This window comes from Erythrolamprus reginae, chromosome 2 (assembly GCF_031021105.1).
Source record: "Erythrolamprus reginae isolate rEryReg1 chromosome 2, rEryReg1.hap1, whole genome shotgun sequence".
Taxonomy (NCBI): domain Eukaryota; kingdom Metazoa; phylum Chordata; class Lepidosauria; order Squamata; family Dipsadidae; genus Erythrolamprus; species Erythrolamprus reginae.
In genome coordinates this window covers 208,661,569-208,681,963 of record NC_091951.1, presented here as the reverse complement: position 1 = coordinate 208,681,963, position 20,395 = coordinate 208,661,569, and the positions used below count along the sequence as shown (strand labels likewise).

The window sequence follows — 20,395 nt, the reverse complement described above, 5'->3', positions numbered from 1 at the left end:
GCGACAGAGGGTTCCCTCACTCTCATTTTCATTTGTGAGAATGAAGGAACTTGAAATTAGGGCTGAGGTTTCTTGATGCATAAATTAGGAGGGATAAAGGCCAAGGAGAAAATGGTTGTGGCTACACGGCAGTGGGCAAAGGACACCAAATGTGAGTTGGAAGAACAGAAGACAGAAATATGTTTTTAAGATTTAATATATCTATGTGTGGCATTCTATGATCCTCTTTGTTTTCATTTTTGGCCCAGTAGAAAATTTTAGAATGTTTTAGTGTTGTTGGTTAGGGGTAAGGAATGAGGCTTCTGGTGGCCTTTAGCAATTATTACATTTAAAACCTCTGCTCTACTCATCTTACCATCCAGATTCCTGCAAAAGAACTGAATAAGGACTCCAGGCAAAATAAGTATGTAGTTGTTCAAGTAACTGGTCCTCAAGTGAGCTTGGAAAAGGTGGTTCTCCTTTCTTACCAGAGTGGCTTTGTGTTCATCCAGACAGATAAAGGCATCTATACACCAGGCTCTCCAGGTAAACTCTTTTTCTCTATCTATTTCTTCAATCCCCTGGGTTGCCACTGTGGTTATGTAATGATAACACTATAAACAAAACCTTTCCTGGGATTTGCCATTTATTTTACATATTTTAAGAGAGTGGAGGAATGAAGGATGTATGTTTTATGGCTGTATGGCAGCCCCTCAAATATTGGAACACTGCTATTGTGTCTCCCCTGGTCCTTCTCTTTGCTCAGTTTCTGTAATTATTCTTCATATGTTTTAATCTCCAGTCTCCTAATCACCCTGGTTGCTCTCCTCTGCCTTTTTTCTAGAGCAGTGCTTCTCAACCTTTCTAATGCTATGACCCCTTAATACAGTTCCTCATGTTGTGGTGAACCATAACCATAAGCCTAGTGCCAATTCTCCCAACAGAGCTTTAAGCTTGATTGGCAGGAAGATCAGAGGGACACCCCCACTGTAAACACCTGACTGGTCGAATTGTAAAAAATAGGTTCCAAGGTGCCAGAATAGAAGCTTTAGTCCTAACACCATGGGAAATTTGTCTTTTCCCATGGTCTTACAGTTGATCAACTCCAAAGGGGTCCCAACCCCCAAGTTGAGAACCACTATTTTAGAGTCTCAACATCATTTTTATAATGTGATGACCAAAACTGGATGCAGTACTCTAAGTGTGGTCTAACGAAGACTTTATAGAATGATATTAGTACCTGACTTGATCTTGATTGTTTCTCTGTGTTAATGCAATTTAGGATTGCATTGGCTTTTTAAAAAAAAATTCTCTACATTGAATTTCATTTTGTTAGATAGGGCCTAGTATTCAAGTCTGTCAAGATCCATCTGGATCTTGAGCCTTACCTCTAGGATGCTAGCTATTCCCACCAGCTTAGTATTATCTGCAAATTTGATAAGTTTCCCTTCTATTCCCTCATTTAAGTCATTTTTGAAGAAATTGAAGAGTACTGAGCCTAAGATGGAACCTTGTGGTACCCCGCTGCTTACTTCTCTTCATGTGGACTTAGACTCATTAAGGACCACTGAATATAGTTAGTCAGCCATTTGTGAATCCATCTGGTGGTGAAGCTGTCTATCCCACTTTTTTCTAGCTTACGAAGAAGTAGATTGTGGTCTACTTTGCTTTGCTGAAGTCTAAGTACAGTGTATTATGTTCACAGTATTTTGCTGATCTACCTTAATTTAGTTGAAGAATAAACTCTAATTTAGTTGAAGAATAAAATAAGATTGATTTGGCATCTGTTTTTAACAAACAGAATGCTGGCTGCTAGTTATTTCTTGTTTCTAGGTATTGGCAGATCTGATTTTTAAATGATCTTTTCCAGTATCTTCCCACATATTAATGTTAGGCTGATTGGTCTGTAGTTTCTTGGGTTAGTTTTTTTCCCTTTTTGGATGATAGGAACCACATCAACTCTTTTCCCATTCTCTGATAGTTTCCTGGTGTTCCAGGATTTTTTAAAGATGTAGTGCAGTGGTTCTGAGATGACATCTGCCAGCCAATTCCTTTAGAACTTGGGATGTAATCTGTCCAGTCCTGGTGATTTGTGTTCCTCAAGATCAGACAGATCTTTTCTGTGTGAGTTTAACTGTTTGTATTTTGCGTGTTTAAGTAAAATTTACTTTTAAAAAAAAGATCAGACAGGTCAACTCTTTAACTTTTATTTCCAGTCTCTTTTTTACAGTTATGTTTCTGGTAGGTTGGGTTATAGTTTCTTTTTGCATGAAGACTGATGCAAAGATTGAGTTAAACACCTCTGCTTTCTCTCTGCTGCCTGTTACTTCCTTGCTATCTTCTCTCTTTAGTGAACCAACTGATTCTTTGATTCCCCCCCCCCCTGTTATTTATATGTTGGAAGAAACTTTTAAAAATTATCTTTGACTTTTGTTGCAAGACTTTGTTAATTCTGAGCCTTTGCTTTCCTGACTTCCTCTTTGCAGATTCTGGCTATCGGCTGATATCCTGTCCCCTCTTTCCATTTTTTGTACTTATCCTTTTTCTCTATCAATTTGTCAGAGAGATTTTTGTGCAGCCATGCTGGTTTGTTCCTGGGTTTCTTGCTTTTCTTTCTTAGTAATGTTGTGCTGGTATTGAGTTGCTTTCCCATTTAGTATTTTCATCCAAGGAATCTTTTCCAAGTTCTCTCTGAGTTTATTAAAATTAGCTCTTTTAAAATCTAAGACTGTGGTATCATTATGTTCTATTGTTTGTGTTTGTGTTATGTTGCATTCTAGTATGACATGGTAACTCTCACCCAAGGTTCCTACGATTTCTACTCCCGCTATCCCTTTTTCTTTGTAAGTATTAAGCATTCTGGGAGGTTTTCATCTTTGGTTTCATGCAACTCTGTAGCAATATAGTGGTCCTTTACATATAGTGCAACTCCATCTCCTCTTTTCTGGGGTCTTGTTTCTTTGAACAGTTTGTATTGTTCTATTGGTATGTTCCAGTCATGGGTTTTGTCCCACGAAGTTTCTGTTATTCCAACTACAGTATGTCATCTTTACCTTTGTGTATTAATAGTTTATGTTCACCCTGTTTGTTCCCCAGACTTTGGGCATTTGTATATAGGCACTTGAGATCTTTATGCCTGACTCTGGGTGTACTTCCTGTGTCTCCTATTTGGTGTTTGAGTTTGTCTTCCTTCCCACCCTTACTTAGTTATTTGCCTTTCTTTCTAGGGTTTTTTGCTTGGAATTAGGTCCTGGAGATCCTAAAGATTGGTCACTCTCTCCCTCAATTTTAGTTTAAAGCTCTCCTGATAAGTTGAGCCAGTTAAGTTGAGCCAATTCTTACCGTGTTTCTTTACGAAAATTTCTTAAATTTTAAATGCGTAATCTTGAGGACCTTTTCTTTCCAGAAAGGTCTTTTCTTTGGCTTTCCTTTGAAAAACTAGATGGTGTTTTTGTCTCAGATACAGGAGATCCAGACTGAAGTAATCTAGAAATATTTACATCATAATAAACCCATTAGCCCTTAAAGTGCCTGAGGATGCTGCTGTCAGGGTTGGGACTTGGCTCACTTTGCAAACCCGCTTACAGACAGATAAGAAGAATGGGGGGAAGGAATAGATTGAAATGCAGGGGAGGAATAATGGGAGGGAAAATAATGCAAGAGCACTGACTTGGAGTCTGAGAACCAAGGTCATCTGCTGAGAAAATCTATTAGGTGGAAACTCCATTAGCCAAACAATCCGAACTGAACTGACTATATTGATTGGATGGAATAAAGGGGAACATTTCACAAAGCTGTCTGCATGCAAAAACATTAGTATTGGCTTTGCTACTTCCGTATCCCTGTTTGCTACTTCCATATTCTTGTTGCCTCAGTAAATTATACTCTTGGTAATAAAAATGTTCCAGGAATATTTATTTGCTGCATTAATCATGTGGATGGTTGACAGATAACAAAATATCAGAGAATTTATGACAATACTTTTTTTAGGATGCAAGCACCTCAATCAATCATTTTTATAATGGTCACAGACCAGCATGATGTCTTCTGAATACTGTCACAAATTACAGTTAGTCTATTTTTTTTTAGTGCGATATCGTGTCTTTTCTATGGATCATAACATGAGCAGGATGGACAAAACTGTGATTGTTGAGTTTCAGGTGAGAATTGTGGCTGCAATCCTGTATGATTAGTATAATCCCATGGAGAAGGAGTGGTTGTTGATTCATTTTATAACTTAGTATCTGCTGGGTACTAGATTATATGAAGTAACTTTATAACCCCACCAGCTGATTTGCATTTGCTCTCTATATTATGTCATCACATAGAAAATCTAACATTCCAGCTGGTTTGAAAAAATATGCAACAAGTGTTTTTTTTAACACAGCTGTATTTTATTTCCTTGTGCCCAGACTCCACAAGGCATTGTTGTCAGTTCTAATCCCATCAACCCATCTTCACCCTTGATCCGGCCTTACAATTTACCAGAACTTGTCAGGTAATTTAACATAAATATTGTCATAAGACAGCCTGTTTTGAAAACAAGGATAAACTCTGATGGGGTTTCAAGTTTCAAGTTTTATTGGATTTATATGCCGCCCCTCTCTGAAAACTTGGGGCGGCTAACAACAATCATGAAAATATACAATAAAATCCAATACTAAAAGCAAATTAAAACCCCTTAATATATAAAAACCAAACATACATACAAACATACCATGTATACAGTTGTAACGGCCTAGGGGGAGAAAAAAGTCTTAATTCCCCCATGCCTGGCGGCAGAGGTGGGTTTTAAGTAGCTTACGAAAGGCAAGGAGGGTGGGGGCAATTCTAATCTCTGGGGGGAGTTGGTTCCAGAGGGCCGGGGCCGCCACAGAGAAGGCTCTTCTCCTGGGTCCCACCAAGCGGCATTGTTTAGTTGACGGGACCCGGAGGAGACCCACTCTGTGGGACCGAACTGGCCGCTGGGATTTGTGCGGCAGAAGGCGGTCCCTGAGGTAATCTGGTCCGGTGCCATGAAGGGCTTTATAGGTCATAACCAACACTTTGAATTGTGACTGGAAACTGATCGGCAACCAATGCAGACTGCGGAGTGTTGGTGTGACATGGGCATATTTAGGGAAGCCCATGATTGCTCTCGCAGCTGCATTCTGCACGATCTGAAGTTTCCAAACACTTTTCAAAGGTAGCCCCATGTAGAGAGCGTTACAGTAGTCGAGCCTCGAGGTGATGAGGGCATGAATGACTGTGAGCAGTGACTCCCGGTCCAGATAGGGTCGCAACTGATGCAGCAGGCGACCCTGGGCGAACACCCCCCTCGCCACAGCTGAAAGATGTTTCTCTAATGTGAGCTGTGGATTGAGGAGGACGCCCAAGTTGCGAACCCTCTCTGAGGGGGGTCAATGATTCTCCCCCCAGGGTGATGGACAGACAGATGGAATTGTCCTTGGGAGGCAAGACCCACAGCCACTCTATCTTGTCTGGGTTGAGTTTGAGTTTGTTGACACCCATCCAGGCCCCAACAGCCTCCAGGCAGTGGCACATCACTTCCACTGCTTCACTGACTAGACATGGGGTGGAGATGTATAGCTGAGTATCATCGGCATATTGATGATACCTCAACCCATGCCCTTGGATGATCTCACCCAGCGGTTTCATGTAGATGTTAAATAGCAGGGGGGAGAGGACCGACCCCTGAGGCACCCCACAAGGGTGAAACCTAGAGGTCGAACTCTGACCCCCCACTAACACCGACTGCGACCGACCGGAGAGGTAGGAGGAGAACCACTGAAGGATAGTGCCTCTCACTCCCAACCCCTCCAGCTGGCGCAGAAGGATACCATGGTCGATGGTATCGAAAGCCGCTGAGAGGTCAAGAAGCACCAGGACAGAGGACAAGCCCCTGTCCCGGGTCCGCCAGAGATCATCCATCAACGCGATCAAAGCAGTTTCCGTGCTGTAGCTGGGCCTGAATCCAGACTGCTGAGGACCTAGATAATTGGCTTCTTCCAAGGACCGCTGGAGTTGGAGCGCCACCACCTTCTCGACAACCTTCCCCATAAAGGGAAGGTTGGAGACTGGACGGTAGTTATTAAGCACGGCTGGGTCCATGGAAGGCTGCTTGAGGAGGGGGCGCACAAGTGCCTCCTTATAAAGGGCCAGAAAGGACCCGCTCCCCAAGGAGGCGTTGACAATCTCCTGGGCCCAGCTCCGTGTCACCTCTCAACTGGCCGAAACCAACCAAGAGGGACACGGATCCAGTAAACAGGTGGCGGAGCTCACGGCTCCAATGGCCTTGTCCACTTCATCAGGTGTCACCAAGTCAAACTCCTCCCAGAGAGATGGACAAAGATGTTTAGCCCCAGTCACCTCAACTGACTCGTTGTCAGTCAACTCTGTTTTACAATTGGAGTCGAGGTCAGCTCGGATCCGAGCGATTTTATCAGCAAAAAATGTGTTAAAGTCCTCAGCACTGCTCTGTAAGGGCTCCCCAACTCCCCCCTGATTAAGAAGGGAGCGGGTTACCCTAAACAGAGCTGCCAGGCGGGATTCTGCTGATGCAATCAAGGCGGCATGATACGCGCATCTTGCCGCCTTGAGCGCCACTTTGTAAGTCTTAATATGAGCTCTTACAAGTGTTCAATCGGATTCAGACTTACTCTTCCTCCATCACTTCTCCAGATGTCTCTTCTGGCGTTTCAACTCCCGGAGCTCCTCGTTGAACCATGGAGCTCTACGGGGTCTAGCGCCACGGAGAGGTCACAGCGGCGCAATTCGGTCAAGGGCCTCTGCTGCAGCCTTGTTCCAGGCCTCAGCCAGAGACTCTGCCAAACTGCGGACGAGTGTATCTGGAAGAACCCCAAGCGCCTTCTGAAAACCATCTGGATCCATCAGTCGCCTGGGGCGGAACAACTTAATCGGTTCCGCCTCCCTGCGGGGGAGGATTGGAGCCAGGAAGTCAAGCCACAGTAGAAAATGGTCTGACCATGACAAAGGCAACACTTCTAAGCCCCTTAGTCTCAGACCATTACTCAGTTGCTCAGAGAGGAATACCATGTTGGGTGCATGTCCCCCTTCATGAGTCGGACCCTGTACTACTTGAGTCAGGTCCATGGCTGCCATGGTGGCCATGAACTCCTGTGCCAGTCCAGAGGATTCGCTGAGCGATGGCAGGTTGAGGTCCCCCAAGACAATAAATCTAGGGAACCCCACTGCCAGCCCAGCTACCTCCTCGAGTAGCACAGGCAGGGCTTGTGCCACGCAGCTGGGAGGCAGGTACGTGAGAAACAAGCCCACCTGAGCCCCTAAGTCCAACTTCACCAGGAGGGACTCGCAACCTGCAATCTCCGGGGCAACGAGTCTATGCAGGCAAAGGCTCTCCCTGGCTATAATAGCCACTCCTCCCCCCCTTCCCCGGGGTAAAACATTCAACTATTAAAGACTGGTTATAGAATAAAGTTGTATTGTATGTTCTCTTTTAGCTTGCCTTTAGAGATCGATTATTAAAGTAAGAAAAATCCAGGTTTGATATTTTGCATTTGTCCATCATATTTCTATTTGTTCTTGTTTTTTGGAGAGCCTGGAGCAGCACATGTGGGAATACAATTCTGTGAAATTGAGTGGACAAATAATAGATACAATTTCATCACAACCATTTATTTGTTTGTTTGTTTATTGGATTTGTATGCCACCCCTCTCCAGAGACTCGGGGCAGCTAACAGCAACAATAAAGCAGTGTACAATAGTAGTCTGATGTTAGAAATAATTAAAAGCACATTAATATTAAAAAAAACCAAACATACATACATACATACCATGCATAGAATTGTAAAGGTCTAGGGGGAAGAGAGTCTCAATGAGTAAGAATAAATTTGTTGCAGAAGGAAGAGTCACATTTCAACTGCTACATATTTGAATCTGAAGATTTCTGAGTCAGGCATTTCCTTCATCCTTTATACTTATTCTCCATAATCCTCAGATCCCACAGAGTGGGCCTTCTCCAGGTCCCGTCAATGAAACAATGTCATCTGGTGGGACCAAGGGGAAGAGCCTTCTCTGTGGCGGCCCCGACCCTCTGGAATCAACTCCCCCCTGAGATCAGGATTGCCCCCACCCTCCTTGCCTTTCCCAAATTCCTCAAAACACCTCTATCGTCAGGCATGGGGAAATTGATTCCCCTAGGCCACTTCCGTTTTATGTATAGTCTGCATGAGATGTATGATTGTTTTTATATTAAGGGTTTTAAATTGTTTTAAATGTTGAATTTGTATTGTTCTTGTTGTGAGCTGCTCCGAGTCCTTGGAGTGGGGCGGCATACAAATCTAATAAATAATAATAATAATAATAATAATAATAATAATAATAATAATAATAATAATAAAATAATAAAAATAATAAAAAAACTATTTGACAAAAACGTACTGGCTTAGTACAAAAAAGATCGAGGAAGCTCTGGAAATTGTAAAGCAGCAGATAACAGCAACAGCCAGAAAAAATTGAGTGATATGAAGCTAGGATCACCCAGTACAGGCAAAATCAAACATTTCAATCCAACCAGAGGCAGTTCTACCAGAACCTGCATCAGCAAACAGATAAGAAAATTGAAAAGCCAGAGGTGAAAATAACAACAATGTTCTGGAAATATCTCTGGGAGGTCGAAAAGGACTATAACAGGACTGCTCGGTGGATAAAGGAGTTTGAGAAGGAATTATCAGGGAGCAATCTGTAGTAGCTGGAGATAACACCTGAAATGATCACAGAAAGAGTGAAGAGGGTAAAGAACTGGACATCCCCTGGTTTTTGGCTGAAATACCTGACCAGCCTGCATGAAAAAATGGCCGAATTGTTCAACAAAATGCTGCAGACAGGAAATATCATTGAATGGCTTACAATTGGCAGAACATATTTAATACAGAAAGATGCAGTGAAAGGAGCCATACCAGGAACCTATAGGCTAATAACATGTTTACTGACCATGCTCAAACTGCTGACAGGTATCATAGCTGACAGAATTCAGGACTACCTAGAAGAAAATGACATCATGCCAGTGCAGCAAAAGGGCAATAAAAGATGCAGTAGAGGTACGAAACACCAACTTCTAATTGATAAAATGATTTCGGAGAACTGTAAAAACAGGAAAACAAACCTATACATGACCTGGATTGACTACAAGAAAGCCTTTGACTCATTGCCACACAGCTGGATCATAAAATGCCTGGAAGTCATTAGAGTCAATGAAAACATCAGGAAATTCATAGAAAAGGCGATGAAATATTGGAAGACTGAGCTTTTTGTTGGGAATGAAAGCTATGGACTGATAAACATCAGAAGGGGCATCTTCCAGGGGGACTCTTTGTCCCCATTGCTATTCATCATTGCTATAATCCCGCTGTCACTCATCCTACAGAAAACAAACCTAGGCTACCAAACTGCTAGGAATTCACCAAAAATTTCACACCTGCTGTATATGGATGACCTGAAGTTGTACGGAAAATCAGAAACTGAGATACAGTCACTAACCAACACTGTGCGAATCTTCAGCAATGACATCAGCATGGAGTTTGGCCTGGATAAATGTGCCACAGTGGCACTGAAAAAGTGGAAAATCACTGAAAGTGAGGGCATTGAAATGCCAAATGGTCAAACTATCAAGTGCCACCAGCCAGAAGTGTACAGATACTTGGACATCATGCAACTGGATAATATCAAGCATGGCCATGTGAAAACTGTGATCAGCAAAGAGTATATCCAGAGGACCAGAAAAATTTTGAAGAGCAAACTGAATGGTGGCAACACTATCAAGGCTATAAATACTTGGGCCATACCTGTTATTAGATACACAGCTGGCATAGTGAACTGGACTCAAGCAGAGCTGGACAACTTGGACAGGAAAACCAGAAAATTAATGACAATCCATCATGCACTACACCCCCGCAGTGAGGTTGACAGGCTGTATTTACCAAGGAAAATAGGTGGCAGAGGACTTTTGCAAGTGAAGCAGACAGTGGAAGAAGAGAAGCATGCATTAGTTGACTATGTGAAGGAGAGCAAAGAGTCAGTGTTGATGGAGGTCAACAATAGGAAGCTTCTCAAGGTGAAGCAAACTAAGGACCAGTGCAGAAAAACTGTAACTCAATGTCATATGGACAGTTGGCGGAACAAAACATTGCATGGCCAGTTCTTGGAGAAGATTGAAGGCAAAGTGGATAAAGAAAAGACCTGGTCATGGGTTACAAGTGGAACACTCAAAAAGGAGACAGAAGGACTAATACTTGCGGCACAAGAACAGGCCATTAGAACAAATGCTGTCAAAGCCAGAATTGAAAAATCAACAGACAATCCAAAGTGCAGACTCTGTAAAGAAACAGATGAAACAATCTATCACATACTCAGCTGCTGCAAAAAGATCACACAGACTGACTACAAGCATAGACATGACGCTGTGGCACAGATGATCCACTGGAACTTGTGCCGGAACTACCATTTATCAGTGGCAAAAAACTGGTGGGATCATATGCCCGAAAAAGTGGTCAAAAATGAGCAATCAAAACTACTGTGGGACTTCTGACTTCTGACTGACCGAATTCTGAAGCATAACACACCAGACATCCTGATTGTGGAGAAAAAGAAAGTATGGATCATCGACATCGCAATCCCAGGGGACAGCAGAATTGAGGAGAAGCAGCTAGAGAAATTAGTGAAATACGAAGATCTAAAAATCGAGCTGCAACGACTCTGGCATAAGCCAGTGAAAGTGGTCCCAGTGGTACTTGGCACACTGGGCACAGTGCCAAAGGATCTCCGTGGACATTTGAAAACCATCGGAATTGACAAAATCTTCATCTGTCAATTGCAAAAGGCCGCTTTACTGGGATCGGTAAACATAATTCGCCGCTACATCATGCAGTCTTAGGTGCTTGGGAAGCGCCCGACTGGTGATGAAATACGAAATCCAGCAGAGTGATCTCGTTTGCTGTGTTGTATCATAATAATAATAATAATAATAATAATAATAATAATAATAATAATAATAATAATAGAGGCACACCTTTCATCTCTTTCATTGGCATGCTATATTCCCCCGGCTGTATCACAAATGAAGACAATTACAATACATTTTTACATGAAATCCAAAGAACCATTAAATTATATGTACCTATAATTTCCACCAAAACCAAGAAAAATAAATTACCCATAAAAATAAGAAAGCTTTGATTAAAAAAAGAGATTTCTTTGGTGTAAAAACAAAACCGGCTGTGTTTCAAACTTTAAAAGCCGTTATAAAAATTTATGGCACCAAATTAAGAATTTATGTCACCAAATTAAGACTGAATGTACTAATTATCACATCAATCAAGAAGACAACCTTCTATGTACAAAGTCCACTCATGGACAAACCACAAACTCAAAGATTTCATTGTCATACCTTCCCTTAAAGAACCAAATGATAAAGACTACAATGATGAAACTTTTAAAGCAAACCTCTTTAACACATTCTTCAGCTCAGTCTTTGTTAATAGTAATGGATCTTGTCCATAATTTCCTAGTCACACCTCAATCAACTTCAATGATCTAACACAAATCAATTTTACAGAAGAAAACGTTTAAAAGTCATTACACAACTTAAAACCATCTCTATCAATTGGACCCGGTGGTCTATGTGTTTACTTCTTTAAAAAGCTCTCCTCTACCTTAGCTTAACCTCTAAGTATAATTTTTAATAAATCCTTCAGAACCAACTCCTTACCCAAACAATGGTCACTAGCCACAGTCATCCCTATCTTCAGAAAAGGAGATCCCAGTAACGCTGAAAATTACTGACCAATTTTGGTAATGGAATCAATCATTAACCAATCCATTACACTCCATATTGAAACTAATAACCTACTTTCCAACAAACAATTTGGCTTCAGAAAAAAGCTATCCTGTAATCTACAACTATTACACTGCAAAAACATATGGACTACTCAAATTGATCAGGGTAAATCAATAGATGCAATCTACATTGACTTTTGTAAAGCCTTCAATTCTGTAGTTCATGACAAACTGCTTCATAAACTAAAATCCTATGGCATCTGTGGACCACTACATGATTGGTTAATAGCATTCTTGCATAACAGACAATAAGTGGTCAAAATAGTAAGTGCCATATCTAGTCCTGCTCCTGTCAACAGTGTAGTCCCTCAAGGCAGTGTCTTAGGACCAACTCTCTTCATACTCTTCATAAACGATCTTTGTAACCACATTACAAGCAACTGTGTTCTTTTTGTTGATGATGTTAAACTATTTAATACCACCGACAATGCTGCTACCCTTCAAAAGGACCTTGATTATTTAGCTGAATGGTCTAACAACTGGCAACTTCAAATATCAACCAACAAATGTTCTGTCTTATGCATTGGTAAAAAGAATCAGAATACTAAATACATACTTAGAAGTAATGAACTCATAGCTAACCCTCACCCTGTCAATTCAATTCAATTCAATTTATTAGATTTGTATGCCGCCCCTCTCCGAAGACTCAAAGACCTTGGAGTACTCATATCCAATGACTGAAGTGCCAGCATTGCTAAAAAAAGCTCCAAGAGTTACCAACCTAATCTTACGAAGCTTCTTCTCCAGAAACACTGATCTACTAACCAGATATTACAAAACATTTGTCAGACCAATACTCGAATACAGCTCACCTGTATGAAACCCACATTGCATAACTAACATTGACACAATTGAGAGAGTCCAGAAATACTTCACAAGAAGAGTCCTTCACTCTTCCTCTTGAAACAAACTACCTTACTTCTCCAGAGTTCAAATACTACGGTTAGACGATCTACAACTACGTTGCCTCTGAAATGATTTAACTGTTGTTCATAAGACCATAATGTCCTTCCTGTTAGTGACTACTTCACCTTCAACAACAACAACACAAGAGCATGTAATAGATACAAACTAAATGTAAATCACTCCAAACTTGACTGCAGAAAATATGACTTCAGCAACAGAGTGATCAGTGCCTGGAACTCACTACTCACTTGTTTCTTCCCCTAATACAGTGATGGTGAACCCTTTTTCCCTCAGGTGCCAAAAGAGTGTGCGTGCACGCTATCATGCATGAGCAAGTGCCCACACACATAATTCAATGTCTGGAGAAGCCGAAAACAGTTTCCCCCATCCCCGGAGGCCCTCTGGAGGACCGGAAATGGCCTGTTTCCCAAATTTTGGTGGGCCCAGTAGGCTTGTGTTTCGCCCTCCCCAGGCTCTAAAGGCTTCCTTGGAGCCAAAGGAGGGTAAAAACACCTCCCCCCTGGGGGTCTCTGGGAGCCAAAAACGCCCCCCCAGAGCCTCTGTGCGAGCCAAAAATCAGTTGGCTGACACAAACATGCATGTTGGAGCTGAGCTACTCTATGGAGAGGGGCGGCATACAAATCTAATAAATAATAATAATAAAAATAATAATAATAACAGCTCATTGCCAGGAGATATGGCTCTGCGTGCCACCTGTGGCACCCATGCCATAGGTTGACCATCATGGCCCTAATCCCAAGATCTTCAACCTTAAATTATGTACTGTTGACCTCTCCCCTTTTCTAAGAGATCTGTAAGGGGCGTGCATAAGCACATTATTGTGTCTACCGTCCCTGTCCTTCTGCCCTATTATCCTTTTTATAACTTCTTTATACTTTGTTATGTTAATATAAACTATAATTCTATACTTGTTTGACAAATATAATAAATAAATAAAATAAAGAAACAGATAGACAGATAGCCAATTTTATTATAAAGCCAAAGCAATGAAAAATCTCTTCTTTTTCTTACTACAGTTTTGGGACATGGAAGGTTGTGGCCAAATATGAACATTCAAAGGAGAATTATACTGCATATTTTGATGTTAGAGAATATGGTAAGAAAGATAATTTCTGTTCAACATATCTATTTTTTTATCCTGGGTTTTATCCCCTTTGATGGCTGCTATGATCTCTCCTGGAAAGTTATGAGAGCCAGTATGGTCGAGTGGTTAAAGTACCAGGCTAGAAACCGGGAGTTCTACTATGGTCTTAACCATGAAAGCCACTTGGGTGGCCTTGGCCAATCATTCTCTCTCAGCTCAGTCTACTTCATAGGGTTGTTGTTGTGGGGAAAATAGGAGGAGAAAGATATGTCGGATGTGTTCACTGCCTTGAGTTATTTTTAAAAATAATAAAGGTAAGATATAAATAAATAAATAAATAAATAAATAAATAAATAAATAAATAAATAAATAAATAAATAAATAAGATATATGGAATTAAACTCAGCAGATACATCTCTGTCAGTGCTAGACATCTACCCTTTCACCTGTTTTTTTTTTCCTGTAGTGTTGCCAAGCTTTGAAGTTTATCTGCAACCATCAGAGAAGTTTCTTTACATTGATGGCGATATAGATTTTGAAGTGCTTATCAGTGCAAGGTATGATTATTTATGAGTAGCTAAAGCAATTTATTTTGGAACTGGGTAACATAACATCTGTATGAAAGGGATTTTCTTTGGATCATAATATTCAGAAAAATATGATTTGGGGACTAGTCCTGATTCGAACATATTCACTTGAAATTTATTTCACAAATACAATATTACAAAATAGTTTTTAGACTTTATTTAGCTTTATTAGTCTGACTGCTTATGATACCAAACTCAATTATCGCTTATAGCTTTAACACTGCATCTTTTACTGTCAAGGGTAGAGTGGCAGCCCAGTCATAAAAAATGATCAATTTTTCAGGAAAATTATACTAATAAAAAATGTCCTAATCCCATTTCCCCACTGTTTAGGAAATTACAAGTATGTTCCTTTCAGCAATCTCTTATTTTAATGATTGATTTCAATTATATTAAGGCTTTAATTGTGGTTTTCTACTCCATACTTTTCATTATTGCAAGCTACCTTGAGTGTTGGAATGAAGAGAATGGTGAAGTATACATTTAGAAATCAAAAAATAAAATGGGCAAAGGATGAAGGAATCCCCCCCTCTCAAATTTTCCTGCCCAGCTTGACCATCAGAAGTGACCAAGGCTTGGAGAAAGATGCCTGAATGAGTAGAGCTGATAAAATAAGGAGCTATGAGAAATAGGTCAATGCCCACACTAATGTACCCCACTTGTGTCAAAGAAGATCAGTAGGAAAAGCAAAAATATATAATTGGGCCTTTACTTTCATTATGTCATTACAGATATTTGTATGGAAAGGAAGTGGAAGGTGTGGCCTTTGTCCTTTTTGGAGTGAAAATAGATGGTGTTAAAAAGAGCATTCCAGAGTCACTCACAAGAATTCCGGTAAAATGTAACAGGAATGTTTGCATATAGAAGTGTGCTTGTGGGTTGTGTGTCAGATCTATTAGGTAGAACCAGTAGAAGGCTAAGCTACCATTATTGAGGTTGGCTATAATAACAGAATTTTGCAAGCCTAATTGTGCTATAAATCCCTTTCCTTCTTATAATTCAGTGAATAAGGAAGTGTGTGCCTGAGTCTCTTCTGAATGTTATCTGGATGCTCTGGGTTTAAAACATATTTCAACCCATGCTGCTTTGGCCAAAGAGCTTGCATCTCTCCATCCAGGTCATCTTCCTTATTCTACATTCATTCATTCATTCATTCATTCATTCATTCATTCATTCATTCATCCATTCATCCATTCATCCATCCATCCATCCATTCATCCACTTATTCACTTACTTACTTACTTACTTACTTACTTACTTACTTACTTACTTACTTACTTACTTATTATTTCAATATTTAGACCACCCTTCTCTGAAGACCCAGGGCGGCTTACAACATAGGAATAAATACAAACATGTTAGAAATTAATATTAAAATGGACCAATTAAAAATCCATTAGACACATTGTGGCAGACCACTTTATTTCCTTCCTTGTTTTTAATTATTTTTCATTTATTTACAGATTATTGATGGGGAGGGGGATGCAACACTGGAAATGCATAAACTACGTTCCCGATTTCAAAATCTCAATGAGCTTGTTGGGCATACTCTGTATGTATCTGTAACAGTGATAACAGAATCAGGTGAGCAAGGGTGGGAGAAGAGAAGAGTAAATTCTTTCTTTAAATGCAAGCATATTACACTTTTAAAAATTAACAGACTATAACATTAAATACTAGGGACTGAAAATAACTAAATAAAAGAAAACAAACTATCACCAGAATACATAATTGATTTATGAATTGGTTTTTAAATCCTCCCCTTGTTATTTACATTTATCCCACAAAATTCACAATATTATTGTGGATAAATATCTCTTTAATTCACTCTAAATGTTTAATAAAGTGAATCAAAACTTTCCAAATTAGATTAAAAGGGATATTCTATCTAAATTGTTGCCCTCTGTGAACTGTATCTATTTATTTTTCCATTAAAACTGTTTCTATTTATTTGGAGTGTTACGCCTATATTTGGAACAGAGGCAGCATATCAATCAATCAATCAAACAAACAAACAAACAAACAAATATTAATGGCCTTCTATTCCTGGGCTTATACATGTACTTCCTGATGCCAGTATCAATCTGATCTTGTCTTTGTTTCTAATATTTCCACTGTCTTCATGAAACACCAATAAATTAATTACCATGTTTTTCGAAGTATAAGACACACCAGAGTATAAGATGCACCTTAGTTTTTGGGGACATAAATAGGGAAAAGAGTCTGCTTACCAGGTATTCATCTGGCTAGTATCCTTAGTCTGGTCAGCTTCAGCACATTATATTATCCCCTGGTTAAAGCTTAAAAAAACCTTATTCAGAGAGAGTAACAATGAAAGAGCTTGCAAGCCAGTAAGAACTGGGAACATCATTAGCACCTGGAAAGAAACAGTCGGAACAAGTAGAGCAATGGAAAAAAACCTGCAAAGACCTAGGGCTTGGAAAATATTCTTCTTCACAGAGAGTAACAATAAAAGAGCTTGCAAGTCGGTAAGAGCTGGGAACATTGTTAGCACTTGGTTAGGTCTGGAAAGAAACATTTGGAGCAAGTTAGATCAATGGGAAAAAGCCCTGCAAAGACTTAGGGCTTGGAAAACATTCTTCGTAGAAAGTAACAATGAAAGAGCTTTGGAAAATTAATAGCACTTGATTAGGTCTGGAAAGAAATATCTGAAGCAATTAAAGCAATGGGAAACCCCCCCCCCCCCTACAAAGACAGGGTTTGGAAAACATTCTTGGAAGACAGTAACAATGAAAGAGCTTGCAAGCCGGTAAAAGATGGGAACGTTGTTAGCACTAGGTTAGGGTTGGAAAGAAACATTCGTAGCAAATAGAGAATGGAGGGGGGGGGGAAATCAAAGACAGGGTTTAGAAAACATTCTTCATAGAGAGTTACAATGAAAGAGCTTGCAAGCTGTAAGAGCTGGAAACATTGTTAGCACCTGATTAGAACTGGAAAGAAACTTACTCGGAGCAAGTTAGAGCAATGAAAAAAAAACCTGCAAAGACTTAGTGCTTGGAAAACATTCTTCACAGAGAGAAACAATGAAAGAGCCTGCAAGGTAAGAGCTGGGAAGACAGTTAGCAGCTAATTAGGGCTGGGGGGGGGAAGCTACATTCAGAGTGTAAGTAGCACCCTAATTTTCAGTCTTCTTTAGGGAGGAAACAGGTGTGTCTTATGCACTGAAAAATACAGTAACTGAAATGGCAGGTGGCATTACAGATCTTATTCGCTCCATAAAAATTGATGAAAATTTTGGATTTTAGGCAATAATAGGACAGAAGGACAGAAGGGAAAGGGGGACATGATCGAAACATTTAAATTTGTTAAAGAGTTTAAAAAGGTTCAGGAGGGAAGTGTTTTTAATAGGAAAGTAGTGTTAGGCGAACCCAACAAAGTTCAGGTTCGGGTTCGGCATCCGAATTTTAAAAAAAGTTCAGCTTTGGCACCTGAACCTGAACCTGAACTTTTGCCGAACTTTTGAGTTCGGCACTTGGGAAAGCGCCGGGAAGTGCCGCCGCCCAGCTGTCACCTTCCGGAACAGCTGGGGTGCTTTCCGGTGCTCTCCCGAACCTGAACCCGAACCCGAACTTTTGCCAAACATCTGAGTTCAGTGTTCGGGAGACCACTGAGAAGCGTCCCGGCTGTTTCTGAAGGTGACAGCTGGGCAGCGGCGCTTCCCAGGAAAGCCGGGGAGCTGTCAGCCAGTCGGGAGGCAAAAAAGGAGGTGGGAAATCCCACGAGGAGATTCCAGGGGCAGAGCTTTGATGTCATTAAGACGTCCTTCCTGGCTGGTTGAAACAGGGACTCCAGGAAGGACATCTCAGTGACATCAACACTCTACTCCAGAATCTCCTCATGGTATTCCCCACCTCCTTTTGCATCTCCCGACTGGCCAACAGCTCCCTGGCTGGAAGCGCCGCTGCCCAGCTGTCACCTTCAGAAACAGCCGGGGCACTTCTTGGTGATCTCCTGAACGCCGAACTCGGTTTCGGGTTTGGGTTTGGAAGAGTGCCAGGAAGTACCCCGGCTGTTCCGGAAGGTGACAGCTGGGCGGCAGCACTTCCCGGTGCTCTCCCAAACCTGAACTTTTGCTGAACTTCCAAGTTTGGCGTTCGGGAGACCACTGAGAAGCGCCCCGGCTGTTTCTGAAGGTGACAGCTGGGTGGCAGCACTTCCTGGTGCTCTCCTGAACCTGAACCCGAACCTTTGCAAAAATTCGGGTTCGGGTTCAGTATACCGAACCACGCAAAGTTCAGTACAAACCCGAACTTTGCGGGTTCGGTTCACCCAACACTATAGGAAAGTGAACACAAGAACAAGGGGGCACAATCTGAGGTTAGTTGGGGGAAAGATCAGAAGCAACGTGAGAAAATATTATTTTACTGAAAAATTAATAGATGCTTGGAATAAACTTCCAGCAGACATACTTTGTAAATCCACAGTAACTGAATTTAAACATGCCTGGAATAAACATATATCCATCCTAAGATAAAATGCAGGAAATAGTATAAGGGCAGACTAGATGGACCATGAGGTCTTTTTCTGCCGTCAATCTTCTGTTTCTATGTTTCTAATACCAGATATGTCGGTTTGTATCATTATTAGATACTGTTCTCAAAAATTTGTTAAAAATGGGAATTTGATATGAACAATTATTTATAATCCTCCCACCTTTGTTTCCAAGGTTTTATTCCAATAGACATTTTACTGCATTCTGGAACTCTTGAATGATATATAAAGTTTTGACACGATTCTTTGTTACTTTCCTTAGTTCAGATATTATTGTTTCAAAGTCAGTCAGGGTGTAAAACTCTTTTCTTTATTTTTTTCATCTTTAACAAATGATAGAGTATGTTCAGATTTAGTCCTGAAGCATTAGATCTCTGCCTTTTCTCTATATCAGAAATTGTTTCTCCATTTATAAGTCAGTCATATATTTGCATTTGTTCATCTCTTTAAAGTGCTTTAAAATCTCTGGAAAATACTAATGAACTTCTATCAGGGGCACAACTGGAGAAAAGTTACAGTGCTAATACTTCACATCACTTTTGTCAAATTTCAATTTCCAACTTCAATTTTTTTTTGGTCAATTTTCTTCAAGCAGTAGTCTTGTGCGGAATTACATCCAGGCTTTGCTTCTGAAGCTTTTTAAGGGAAACAGTATGTCTAGTCTCAAAGCCACAAAATAAAACAATATATTAATAAATCCCCACTCCACATCTTCTGAAGTTTTAATATGCTATTTTGTTTCCATAAATGATCATTTGCTACATTATTTTCTCTAACTTCTTAGAACATTTACATAACAGGATAATAAAACTTACAATTAGCACATAATATGTTGCAACATTGTTTTCTAGAAAAAGAAAGGGATACAAAGACAGAAGTTGAGAGGCAATTTACAAACTGTGAATGTACTTGGGTTTTTTGGGTTTAAAATTAATAATGCTTCAGAATTTTTCTCTTGGATTTCTCAGTTTGATTTCCCATTATAAGTTGCATTATTTCTTTTTGTTTTGCAGGCAGTGATATGGTAGTGACTGAGAAAAGCGGCATTCATATTGTGACATCTCCCTATCAGATCTCCTTCAGAAAAACCCCAAAATATTTCAAGCCAGGAATGCCATATGAACTGACGGTAACAGAAATTGAAGTCTCCTATTTTGTCAAAGAACCACCTTAGCAATATCTTCCTCCACCTTACTGGGCTAATGAAGAGCTGTCCAGACTTGGTTGTTCAAGATCATGTAGAGGCTTCATGTGGGGTTAACTCTGCTATTGTAAAGTGATTGGTTGGTATTTGTATATTGAATCTTTTGCTGTAATGTATCCACATAGAAATTACAACTTTCATTCATTCATTCATTCTTTCATTCATTCATTCATTCATTCATTCATTCATTCATTCATTTATATGCCGCCCAACTCACATAGGACTCTG

The 20,395-nt window shown here is 40.4% G+C and overlaps 1 protein-coding gene across 1 annotated transcript in view; it reads left to right on the top strand.

Moving 5' to 3' along the window:
• Positions 1–20,395, top strand: part of LOC139161884 (A.superbus venom factor 1-like) — a 146,679-nt gene that overhangs the window by 21,353 nt on the left and 104,931 nt on the right. Inside the window, exons 3-10 of the mRNA XM_070741578.1 lie at positions 363–525; positions 4,069–4,139; positions 4,392–4,477; positions 13,797–13,876; positions 14,331–14,421; positions 15,183–15,285; positions 15,915–16,035; positions 19,977–20,092. Of these exons, the coding sequence (XP_070597679.1) occupies positions 363–525; positions 4,069–4,139; positions 4,392–4,477; positions 13,797–13,876; positions 14,331–14,421; positions 15,183–15,285; positions 15,915–16,035; positions 19,977–20,092 (831 nt within the window). The remainder of the gene's footprint in view (positions 1–362; positions 526–4,068; positions 4,140–4,391; positions 4,478–13,796; positions 13,877–14,330; positions 14,422–15,182; positions 15,286–15,914; positions 16,036–19,976; positions 20,093–20,395) is intronic.